A 12,732-nucleotide genomic window follows, 5' to 3' on the forward strand; every position below is an offset into this window, starting at 1 on the left:
TGGTTATGAAAATATGGATTGTGTATAAATGCAATATTGTCTCCTTGAGAAATGTGAAAGTACAGTAGTTAAACGTAAGCTACAAAAGTAACCTACAACCAATCGCCTGTTCCACCGTTAATAAACTTAGCTTCGGATCAGATGGCATAGAGCAAAATACTTGAAATGGCTTATCTATTTACTACTATGAAGTGGATGCAATTAAACCAGAGATGGGACAAATGGTATCCTTGTTGTTGGCCTACGCTACCCCGTGAGTATGAAAACATCACAGAGAAGGTGAAGAATTTATTATGAAATAATCATGGAAATTAAATAAATAATAGGCTAGGAAATAAATGCCTATTTCTAATTATTTTCAAATGCAAAGACAAACTAAATAGATTCTCTCTTCTCACTAATGACAAATTATTGCATCTTGTTATTAACCTGTTCTTTTCCACCATTTGCAGAAAATACTAATCTACATGCCTGCTTGCAATGCAATACTTCAACTACTATAAACTGTGCTTACGCATGGTCTAAGGTTTGTGGGAAGGTGAGCACATTTTCATGTCAAGTTCAGTTTTTATAAATGCCAACTTTTGTGTGAAACCTGGCACACACATGTTTAATTTCCATGATCATTGCATAATACATTCCTCACCTTCTCTCTGATGGTTTCATACTGATGAGGTAACATAGGCCTTTTATTTAGTTGTTTTTTTACTTCAGTTTATTTTAGTAAATATTTTCTTAACACTTTTTGTTCTCAAAACTGCATTGTTGATTAAGGGCTTGTAAGTAAGCATTTCACTGTTGTATTCGGCGCACGTGACAAATCAAATTTGATTTTGATTTGGGGTCTATTTTGTACGTACGCACGGTTTATAAAACGAGGCCCCTGGTCAGTCTGTCATGAAAAGAGCTGTTGTTCTTAATGTTTTGTATACACAGTGTATGGCTCTGTGAAGCACTTTCCAATAAAGTACATTCTTCCTTACTTCAAAAAAAAACAATCCCTGATGTGACAAGCTAAATAGGTGAGAGCAGTGTTCCCAAAATATTGTTCCCATTTATAATAGGATTATCAGAGAGATTGAGGTAACTTCTAATACTAATAAAAACCAGTAACTACCATATCATGGTTCCTGATAAAGCAGGTCAGTTAACTATTAGCCTTTGGAGACCATTCACCAAGACATTTGGAAAGAAGGCCATGCGAGTGTTTTAATGGTCGTACCAATGGGGTCCTGTGATTGATAGGGATGGTAAATAGACTGATAGGAGGGAGGGATGGGCTCTACATAGATGGTGAAATGGGGTGCTTCCTGAAGTCTCCCCAACACATCCCACCACCAGCCGAAGATACCTCTGCCAAAGGGATTTTTTTTTAAACAATTAGGCTTAAGTATCAATACTGTGAAGTGATTTCCTCTCCTTATCTAATTTCCTTCATCTGCACTGATAATTTGACTGGTGAAAGCAATTTTCAGTCGTTAGCTTAAACGATTTTACTTAAAATTATGGTCAGATCAATCCAGTTGAAGGAGAGGAGACCATGCAGGAAGCATTTTTACACTGCTGACATGCACCCACCCTGGGCACCCAGCTCTTGACAGCAAGTGCAACTGAAGTACTTGACAGGAGGTGTAGGCGTAGACTAGTGCATGTACTTTTGGACAGGTATGCCAGTCTTAAGTCTTAAGCAACCACATGATACGTTGGGACTAAATGTTGCCTTGCTACTTTAGCCCCCAACTTCCTCAAAACTGTGGCAAATAATGGTGGAGGAGCATCAGCATTGGCAGTTAACAACACTGACTACTTATTTTAAAGCCACAGTCAGACTTCCGGTAATTTTAACTAATGCAATATAGCCTACCCCTTAATTTGGAATAATATGACTTATTATTCATAATTTGATAGGTGCAGTAGTCTTATCATTATATTAGGATATATTACTCCATTGTTTATGTTGACAATGTATACAGATGTATACAGAAACATGATGTAATGTTTATCTTCTAGAATGTTATTCCTTCAGCACACATATATATATATATATATATATAAGGTGTTTGCATGTGGAAAGTCGTGCATTTGCTCCCTTGATATACACATTTTATAGTGTGCCTTTATAGTAAATACAACTTTAAAATGTAAGATTATTATTTATAATGTATTATCAGGCTATAGCATTGAGGCCTATAGAGCCGACCAAACAAATTCAGACGTTTTACTGTCAAATTTATACAGTGCAAGGCCGACAGGGATCTATGAAGTGTCAACTTCAAACTAACTTCCTGGGTAGTATAATTCGTCTGTAGGTTCATTTTATGCTTTTTTATAGGCTATATGTTGTTATCCATCAATTCTTGAAAACAATCATGTTCTTACCGTAACACCTGTTTTTCTTAAATTTTCGCAATGGACAATTTTCTTTGAATCGAAGCAGACACGCTCCGTGTTTTCTTCGAGCTGGGGCAGCTGCCATATTCTCCAGACGTGAACAATATTTGACCACCGACAAAAATAGCCCGTTAGTCGAAAAGTGTAGTCCTACGTCATAGGCTCGATGTTATGACGCCTTCAAAGCAACTGGGAAAAACGAGCTCCGAATGGGGAAAACATTATTTGAACGGTCATCCAACTCGGAAACTAGAGTCTCTTTAGAGCTCCCGATTTTCTGACCTGAAGTCATGAGTTAACCTCGTATTTTTCCGAGTTCCCAGTTATTTTGAACACGGCAATATGCTACGTTCATAACCAAGTGGGAAGTTGGTAATATAGTAAATACCAGATGGATGCATTCACATGCCTTGAACTCGTTGACAAACGCCGGATAGCCAACAAGCTGCGTCAACTATAACTAAAAGTACAGCTATCATGCATGTAAACAAAATATAGTTTTCAAAAAACACATTAATAGATTGCTTTTTTCTAAAAAAGCAATGATTTATTACATTTAACTGCCGAAAATCCTGTTATCAAGGTAATTTATTTAGTAGGTCAGGTCAGCATGTGGGAGAAGTCTGCGATCAGGGGTGATAGACGAGTTTCCCACGTAGAGATTGAGTCCTCTAAGTGCCCAAAAGCAAGTTTTAGCATGGGCAGCACCATTAGGATTTTCACAATTTTGAAGTAGTCAACTGGGTGGGACTTCCTACTCGTTAAGGAAAGATTATACACTGCTCAAAAAAATAAAGGGAACACTTAAAAAACACAATGTAACTCCAAGTCAATCACACTTCTGTGAAATCAAACTGCCCACTTAGGAAGCAACACCGATTGACAATGAATTGCACATGCTGTTGTACAAATGGGATAGACAACAGGTGGAAATGATAGGCAATTAGCAAGACACCCCCAATAAAGGAGTGGTTCTGCAGGTGGTGACCACAGACCACTTCTCAGTTCCTATGCTTCCTGGCTGATGTTTTGGTCACTTTTGAATGCTGGCGGTGCTTTCTCTCTAGTGGTAGCATGAGACGGAGTCTACAACCCACACAAGTGGCTCAGGTATTGCAGCTCATCCAGGATGGAACATTAATGCGAGCTGTGGCAAGAAGGTTTGCTGTGTCTGTCAGCGTAGTGTCCAGAGCATGGAGGCGCTACCAGGAGACAGGCCAGTACATTAGGAGACTTGGAGGAGGCCGTAGGAGGGCAACAACCCAGCAGCAGGACCGCTACCTCCGCCTTTGTGCAAGGAGGAGCAGGAGGAGCACTGCCAGAGCCCTGAAAAATGACCTCCAGCAGGCCACAAATGTGCATGTGTCTGCTCAAACTATCAGAAACAGACTCCATGAGGGTGGTATGAGGGCCCGACTTCCACAGGTGTGGACAGCCCAACACCGTGCAGGACGTTTGGCATTTGCCAAAGAACACCAAGATTGGCAAATCCGCCACTGGCACCTCTGTGCTCTTCACAGATGAAAGCAGGTTCACACTGAGCACATGTGACAGACGTGACAGAGTCTGGAGACGCGGTGGAGAACGTTCTGCTGCCTGCACCATCCTCCAGCATGACCGTTTTGGCGGTGGGTCAGTCATGGTGTGGGGTGGCATTTCTTTGGGGGGCCGCACAGTCCTCCATGTGCTCGCCAGAGGTAGCCTGACTGCCATTAAGTACCGAGATGAGATCCTCAGACCCCTTGTAAGACCATATGCTGGTGCGGTTGGCCCTGGGTTCTTCCTAATGCAAGACAATGCTAGACCTGAGTGTGTCAGCAGTTCCTGCAAGAGGAAGGCATTGATGCTATGGACTGGCCCGCCCATTCCCCAGACCTGAATCCAATTGAGCGCATCTGGGACATCATGTCTCGCTCCATCCACCAACGCCACGTTGCACCACAGACTGTCCAGGAGTTGGCGGATGCTTTAGTCCAGGTCTGGGAGGAGATCCCTCAGGAGACCATCCGCCACCTCATCAGGAGCATGCCCAGGCGTTGCAGGGATGTCATACAGGCACGTGGAGGCCACACACACTTCTGAGCCTCATTTTGACTTGTTTTAAGGACATTATCAAAGTTGGATCAGCCTGTAATGTGGTTTTCCACTTTAATTTTGAGTGAGACTCCAAATCCAGACCTCCATGGGTTGATAAATTTGATTTCCATTGATAATTTTAGTGTGATTTTGTTGTCAGCACATTCAACTATGTAAAGAAAAAAGTATTTAATAAGAATATTTCATTCATTCAGATCTAGGATGTGTTATTTTAGTGTTCCCTTTATTTTTTTGAGCAGTGTATATTTCCATCCAGGTCATCAGGAGGGATCAGCCAATTAATTACACTTGTGAGCAAACATTCCATAAACTGCAAGTGGCAGTAAATCCCCCAACTTGGCTTTATACCTGTTAAAACAACACACTCCAAGTGGCATGTATGCACCCTTTCAGTTTGCTTACCAACTCGTAGAAGAAAATGTACTTCTTCAGAATGGAGATGGCCTCAATGGCACAGTGCATGCTCTCACAAAGCCAGAATCTGACCGATACAATGTTGCGTCCTCTAACGATCTCTATAGTTTTCCACTAGTAATTACGAGTTGGAGGGGTGTTCAAGTGTTTTTCTCCCAGTCGTTTGTGATAAATACCACCTTCCACTTGGTTACGAACACAGCAATAACAGTCTGAAAACAGGTGCCCATTTCAAACAACTGTAATGCACAAAGGTCTACCTTAAATGCTTGTTAATTTTTATTGGTCACTAAAAGGCTTTGAAACCAATAAATGTCAGCTTCATAAATGAAAGGCCAATAAAAACATCACTTGTTAAGTATAATTGATCATTGAGTCATAAATTATTTTAAAATATGATAGACATTAAATAGACTCTACACTTTGTTTCAGACCGTAAGTGTACCTTGAAATGTAGAAAGAAATCAGCGTAGTTATACATTTTATAAAGTAGATGCCTACACTGTAAAAATCAGATTTCATACATATCATTGTAAAATACAGTAACAACTCCATTCACAATCACCCTTACAGGGTTGTGCTGTATTGTGAAAGGATTCATTTTCAGAGACAAAGGCACTCGTTGGACTGGTTGGATTTCTATAAGGTCACTGCCATTTTGGGGGGAGGCACAAAATGCCATGCAATCCACATTCTCCAATTGTGAAATGGTTCTCAATGTCAAAATCTTTATACTAAATCAATTATTTTTCAATGATTTGTTAGCTGTTATGACATTGCTTATGTGGGGACGTCAATCATACAGTCATGAAGATGAGACAAAATGTCCACTCTGTAGTCGATTACTTTTTCACAGAACATGATTTTATGATTGGTTATATTGAACATTTTCAAGAGGAAATTGACTAAGTGGTCTAGAGCAAGTCTCAGTTTCTCTATAAACGTCCCAAATGTAAATGCAATTGTTATTAGCTTGAAATACCAGATTCATAACCAAATGCAATACAGTAGATTACAGGATGCCTCAAGTACAGATATACTTGTCAAACCAAACAGTATAGTTCAGCAAACTATTTGTCTGCAGCAGGCCAAGCTAGATATGAGGAAAACAGTGGTTTGGTTATTTTCAAAACTTCCCCAAGTGGCACAATTCTGTGTGGATCTACAAACTATTTGCAGCGAGACAATTGTGATTTCAAAATTATTCCATGGTACTTAACTGTCATGCTGTCAATTAGCAGATCTTCTACAGAATACATTCTACTGTTTCACTAAAGTTTTTTTATTTTATTTATTTTACCTTTATTTAACCAGGCAAGTCAGTTCAGAACAAATTCTTATTTTCAATGATGGCCTAGGAAACAGTGGGTAAACTGCCTGTTCAGGGGCAGAACAACAGATTTGTACCTTGTCAGCTCGGGGGTTTGAACTTGCAACCTTCCGGTTACTAGTCCAACGCTCTAACCACTAGGCTACCCTGCCACCCCAAGTGACGGTATAATGCCATGCAACATGAATTATTACGTAGACAGCCTTTCTCCAATAACGGTTTGTACATGCTCTATCACTGACTACCACTGCCCAGTCTATTCTACACATCATCAGTGTGGTTTAAACACACTAGCACGATCCACTACCGTTTACATAGTAACCCTTTGAAAGTTAAATTCCACCAGTAGGTAAAACAAATCCTGTCCTTCTTCCCCATCCTTTTCATTCCTTCAGTCTTGACTCCATTCCCCTATCCCCAGAACCTCTGGCGGGAGGCTGGGGGTTGGTCTTGTTGGTGAACCACATCCTGGGCAAAGATGGTGCCCCCAGCGTCCATGGTGAAGATGAAGTAGAGATTGGCACCCAGCATGGCCACGGTGGGCAGGAAGGACAGACCGAAGCCAAAGCCCCGAACACTGCTGCCCAGTGCAGCTGCCACCCAGTACATCAGCCTGTTGGCACAGAGGAGAGATGGACATTAGACAGATGCAGTCATTTCTATAGTCTGCCCAGACTGTATTAAATTGAGATCACATATCATATAGGGTTATGACTGACTGGGCACTGAAATTGGACAACAGATTTCACTGCATCTCTCTGGGTTATGTGACAAAATAAAAATTTTTTTGTTGCATTGTTTCTTTACCTGCCAAAGGCGAAGATGATAGTGAGCAGGGGCACCAGTTTGAGCAGGTCCTGGCTCAGGTAGGGCGCCATTACGGCCAGCTGCAGGAAGTAGAGCAGGAAGAGGGTGACGGAGTCATCCACATAGCGCCGGTGCACACCCACCTCCCTGGCCTCCACCTCACACAGCGGCTTCACATTCCCCAACCGCATCCTGGAGACACCCAGCACCAACCAGCCTGGGAGGACAACACAAGCGTTAGCTTGTGATGTTAGTGTTGTTGTTCAACCCACCTTGCTGTTCACACCGGCATAATTCTGGTAAAGAACATATGCTGAATGACCAATGAGCCACTCACCCAGTATGATGGGCACCACAGCGAAGACAGAGCAGCGCAGTGTGTAGACCAGCCTGAGGGGGGCACTGTCCAGCAGTGGGGCATCAAAAGGCAGGAAGACATAACCCCCCCACACTAGGAGGGGGAAAATCAGAGCTGCAGTGAACACAGACACCCCCACTTTGAGAGCATCCCGGTTGGCACAGTCACACCCATCTGGAGGGAGAGGAAAGGAGAGACTATTAGTCTTTCTACCCTCTGAAGTAAAAGAAAGCTAACAGAAACATTACCACCCTCTAGATCAGATTACCACAAAATAAGGGAGGAGAGGAAGGATGAATTTGCACTCGCAAATCTATTTGAGCAGAGCCACAGTGGCTGAATGAACAAGGGAGAGAAGAGCAAAGAGAAAGATGGAAACGGAGAGATAGGTTGGAAGCCAAAAGACAGAAAGATGACGTTAGTGCATCTCTTTACATTTTGAGGACCCCCCCTCCACTGGCCAGTCGTGGTAGTAGCCATCATGTGGGGTTCCCTGGGGAACGAGGAGGGGATTCTTCTCTGCGTCCACATCCCAGAATGGCTCCCTTTCCCTGGGAGATGTCGGAGCACTAGAGGAGTGTAAGATGGTGACAGATGGGTTGAAGACCTGTGCTGCCTTCTCAGGCAAAGAGTTCATACCATCTTCCACCTCTATCTCTACCTGCACCTTCTTCCCTCTCTTACACAGCCCTGGGTGCTGCACCTCTCTCTCCATCCATTCTTCCCCCGTTCTCATTCTCTCCACTCCCAAACCCAGCCTTCTCTCGCTCTCCATCCGGCTTCCTCCTTCTTGAAGAGAGGTGCACATGGAGTGCACGCTCCTCCTCTCGCCCTCAGGGTCATCTCCCTTTCCCCTTCCCTTATCTTCTTTCACAGTCAATGCACTTCCATTCTTTGTTGCTTTCTCTACATCCCTGTCACCCGGCCATTGCAGAGTGGTAGGCTCCAATTTAGCAGAGCTAACCATTTCGTCTTCCTCCACCACTCCTTCCCTTCCCTTCCCCAATTCTTCAATCACCTTCTCCCCCTCTGCCCCCCATGTTGGGGTTTGGGGTTCAGCAGTCACCCCGCTGGTTTTGGGGGGGCTGTCTTCTAGCAGCTCCAGGTTTGACCGTAGGACCTCAGACATAGTTTTATTTTTAGGTATTTAATGTCTCCAGACTTCGTCAGTAAGTCTATGCTTGATTGAGTGTTTTTACTTTGACTGAAGTCACATCACATTGTCTGTTTCCTTCTTTGTGTCCCAGCTCTATTGGTTTGATGGTAAACAGCTCTTCACCTACAAAGAAAAGTACATTTTACAGAGTGCACATTCTGTAGGTCATACATGTCTTCCCACGCAAGAGATGATGCCCCAAAACCGATAAGCTGTAACTCCAGACAGCATTCTAGTGTCATTAATCATCAAAAAATAGTCTCTAAGGTTGAAATTTTTCCACGACAGGTAAGGTAAGCCAAGAACGATAAAACAAGTAGAATCCCTCCCTGTCCGTTGCAAACAAAGCTCCGCCCAATGCATCTCATTATGGCCTGTGCTGTTTGAGTAGAGTCTAAGAAAATAAAAGGCCCTATTTACGCATGAATACCAAAGAAAATACGCTTGCAATATAAAACCACAAAATAAAATATTGTTGACGTACAAAATTTCCAGACAAACATAGTACGCAGACCTTGAAAGCGCACTCCATATCATAACACGGAAGTTTCTCATACCAGCGCACTAGATAAAATGTTGGACTTTCCGACTCACGTAAGAAGACTGCTCGCTATACAAAGCTGGAAAATACAAATGAAAATATATAAAAATGTAAAACTCACCAAACCTCAGGGTTTATCAAACAACGAGTTTGGGGATTTTATTGAATGTCTCTTACATCGTTTTTCCACTTCTATTGTTATTGTGCAACTGCTTTTCAGTGGGTGGAAATCCAGGTGTGGCCAGGTAAATTATTAAAGGGTATGTTCCTAAAAAAACATTAAAGGGAAAGTACGATAGGAATATTTAGGTCCTATCGTACTTGTCCTTTAATGTCTTTTAGAAACACCCTTTTAATAATTTAATTTCATAATTTAATGTACAAAAAAAACAGCAACATGTGTATTTCAAGTAGTCTTATATTTATATGTGACTTTCTTGGGGTGAAAATAATTAGTGAGAAATTGTGGATATAGCATACAGTAAATGTTTTGTTTCGTGTTATGTGGTTGTTATTGCATTGGTGTGTACTATCTCACTTTGTTGGTTACCCTTTCTTGGATCTATTTCCAAAAGCAATATTGGTTGAAACACAGCCCTGTCACTGACGGAATGAAGTTTAGATGAACAGAGAAATCAACATGTTGGTGTTATCTACAAGAGACCTATCATATATCCTCAGTAGATGTTATCTATTTAGTTGCCTAGCATTTAAAGATAAAGTTGTGGTCGGATTTACCAAATGGAGGGCGAGAGAGAGCTTTGTACGCATCTTTGCGTGTGGAGTACAGTGGTCTAGAATTTTTTTTCCTCTGGTTGCACATTTAACATGTTGATAGACATTTGGTAGAACTGATTTAAGTTTCCCTGCATTAAAGTCTCCGGCCAGAAGGAGCACCGCCTCTGGGTGAGGGGTTTCCTGTTTGCTTATTTCCTTAAACAGCTGACTGAGTGCGGTCAATTTATTAAAGTTTATTCCAGAATGTTATGAAGAGTGATCAGATGAATTACAATTAATTGGCTTCCGGGTTGGATGCGCGCGGTGTTAAGAAGCAGTGCGGCTTGGTTGGGTTGTGTATCGGAGGATGCATGACTTTCGACCTTCGTCTCTCCCGAGCCCGTACGGGAGTTGTAGCGATGAGACAAGATAGTAGCTACTAACAATTGGATACCACGAAATTGGGAAAAAAAGGGGATAAAATAAAAAAATAAAAAATAGGGACTTTGTAATTCATCTGATCACTCTTCATAACATTCTGGAGTATATTCAAATTGCCATCATACAAACTGAGAAAGCAGACTTTGTGAAAACTAATATTTGTCATTCTCAAAACTTTTGGCCACGACTGTACATACCCCAACCAGAAGCCATAGGTTACAGGCAACATTCACACTGAGCTAAAGGGTAGAGCTGCCGCTTTCAAAGTGCGGGACTCTAACCTGGAAGCTTACAAGAAATCCTGCTCTGCCCTGCGACAAACCATCAAACAGGCAAAACGTCAATACAGGACTAAGATTGAATCATACTACACCGGCTCCGAGGCTCGTCTTATGTGGCAGGGCTTGCACACTATTACAGACTACAAAGGGAAGCACAGCCATGAGCTGCCCAGTGACACGAGCCTACCAGACGAGCTAAATCACTTCTATGCTTGCTTTGAGGCAAGCGACACTGAGGCATGCATGAGAGCATCAGCTGTTCCAGACAACTTTGTGATCACGCTCTCCGTAGCCGACGTGAGTAAGACCTTTAAACAGGTCAACATACACAAGGCTGGGGGCCAGACTGATTACCAGGACGTGTGCTCCGGGCATGTGCTGACCAGCTGGCAGGTGTCTTCACTGACATGTTCAACATGTCTCTAATTGAGTCTGTAATATCAACATGTTTCAAGAAGACCACCATAGTCCCTGTGCCCAAGAACACAAAGGCAACCTGCCTAAATAACTACAGACCCGTAGCACTCACGTCCGTAGCCATGAAGTGCTTTGAAAGGTTGGTAATGGCTCACATCAACACCATTATCCCAGATACCCTAGACCCACTATAATTTGCATACCGCTCAAACAGATCCACAGATGATGCAATCTCTATTGCACTCCACACTGCCCTTTCCCACCTGGACAAAAGGAACACTTATGTGAGAATGCTATTCATTGGACTACAGCTCAGTGTTCAACACCATACTACCCTCAAAGCTCATCACTAAGCTAAGGATCCTGGGACTAAACACTTCCCTCTGCAACTGGATCCTGGTCATCCTGACGGGCCGCCCCCAGGTGGTGAGGGTAGGTAGCAACACATCTGCCACGCTGATCCTCAACACTGGAGCTCCACAGGGGTGCGTGCCCTCCAGTACTCCCTCTTCACCCACAACTACATGGCCAGGCACGACTCCAACATCATCATGAAGTTTGCTGACGACACAACAGTGGTAGGACTGATCACTGACAATGACGAGACAGCCTATAGGGAGGAGGTCAGAGACTTGGCCGGGTGGTGCCAGAATAACAATATATCCCTCAATGTAACCAAGACTAAGGAGGTGATTGTGGACTACAGAAAAGGAGGACCAAGCACACCTCCATTCTCATCGACAGGGCTGTAGTGGAGCAGGTTGAGAGCTTCAAGTTCCTTGGTGTCCACATCAACAACAAACTAGAATGGTCCAAACATACCAAGACAGCCATGAAGAGGGCACGACAAAGCCTATTCCCCCTCAGGAAACTAAAAAGATTTGGCATGGGTTCTTTGATCCTCAAAAGGTTTTACAGCTGAAACATCGAGAGCATTCTGACTGTTTGCATCACTGCCTGGTACGGTAATTGCTCGGCCTCTGACCGCAAGGCACTACAGAGGGTAGTGCGTATGGCCCAGTACATCACTGGGGCTAAGCTGCCTGCCATCCAGGACCTCTACAGTGTCAGAGTGTCAGAGGAAGGCCCTAAAAATTGTCAAAGACCCCAGCCACTCCAGTCATAGACTGCTCTCTCTACTATCACATGGCAAGCGGTACCGGAGTGCCATGTCTAGGACAAAAAGGCTTCTCAACAGTTTTTACCCCCAAGCCACAAGACTCCTGAACAGGAATGATCACAAATGGCTACCCGGACTATTTGCATTGTGTGCACCCCCCCAACCCCTCTTTTACGCTGCTGCTCCTCTCTGTTTATCTTATATGCATAATCACTTTATCTATACATTCATGTACATACTACCTCATTTGGGCCGACCAACCAGTGCTCCCGCACATTGGCTAACCGGGCTATCTGCATTGTGTCCCGCCACCCACCAACCCCTCTTTTACGCTACTGTTACTCTGTTCATCATATTATGCATAGTCAATTTAACCATATCTACATGTACATACTACCTCAATCAGCCTGACTAACCGGTGTCTGTATGTAGCCTATCCACTCTTATAGCCTCACTACTGTATATAGCCTGTCTTTTTACTGTTGTTTTGTTTCTTTACTTACCTATTGCTCACCTAACACATGTTTTGCACTATTGGTTAGAGCTTTAAGTAAGCATTTCACTGTAAGATCTACACCTGTTGTATTCGGCGCACGTGACAAATAAACTTTGATTTGATTTCTATAGCTCCCCCCAAAAAATTTACAAGGATGGTAGAGTCC

At 43.0% G+C, this 12,732-nt stretch overlaps 1 protein-coding gene across 1 annotated transcript; it reads right to left on the reverse strand.

The window, feature by feature from the left end:
- Positions 1 to 4,692: 4,692 nt before the first annotated feature.
- LOC135522178 (transmembrane protein 79-like) lies at positions 4,693 to 9,339 on the reverse strand. The gene is made up of 5 exons (XM_064948214.1): positions 9,216 to 9,339; positions 7,833 to 8,676; positions 7,377 to 7,571; positions 7,040 to 7,256; positions 4,693 to 6,845 (listed from the first exon to the last, which is right to left on the reverse strand). Exons 2-5 carry the CDS (start codon positions 8,524 to 8,526, stop codon positions 6,644 to 6,646), a joined length of 1,308 nt encoding a protein of 435 aa, XP_064804286.1. The 5' UTR covers positions 8,527 to 8,676; positions 9,216 to 9,339; the 3' UTR covers positions 4,693 to 6,643.
- Positions 9,340 to 12,732: the final 3,393 nt, after the last annotated feature.

The sequence above is a fragment of the Oncorhynchus masou genome, chromosome 30 (genome assembly GCF_036934945.1).
Source record: "Oncorhynchus masou masou isolate Uvic2021 chromosome 30, UVic_Omas_1.1, whole genome shotgun sequence".
In the NCBI taxonomy this organism is placed as follows: domain Eukaryota; kingdom Metazoa; phylum Chordata; class Actinopteri; order Salmoniformes; family Salmonidae; genus Oncorhynchus; species Oncorhynchus masou.

Bases quoted from the DNA above. Each gene is read 5' to 3' on its own strand.
- LOC135522178 (XM_064948214.1), bottom strand. From the start codon at position 8,526: ATGTCTGAGGTCCTACGGTCAAACCTGGAGCTGCTAGAAGACAGCCCC. The intron at 7,572-7,832 runs GTAAAGAGATGC...CTCTCCCTCCAG, and splicing joins GGAGGGGGGGTCCTCAAAAT to ATGGGTGTGACTGTGCCAAC. The intron at 6,846-7,039 runs GTAAAGAAACAA...CTGTGCCAACAG, and splicing joins ATCATCTTCGCCTTTGGCAG to GCTGATGTACTGGGTGGCAG.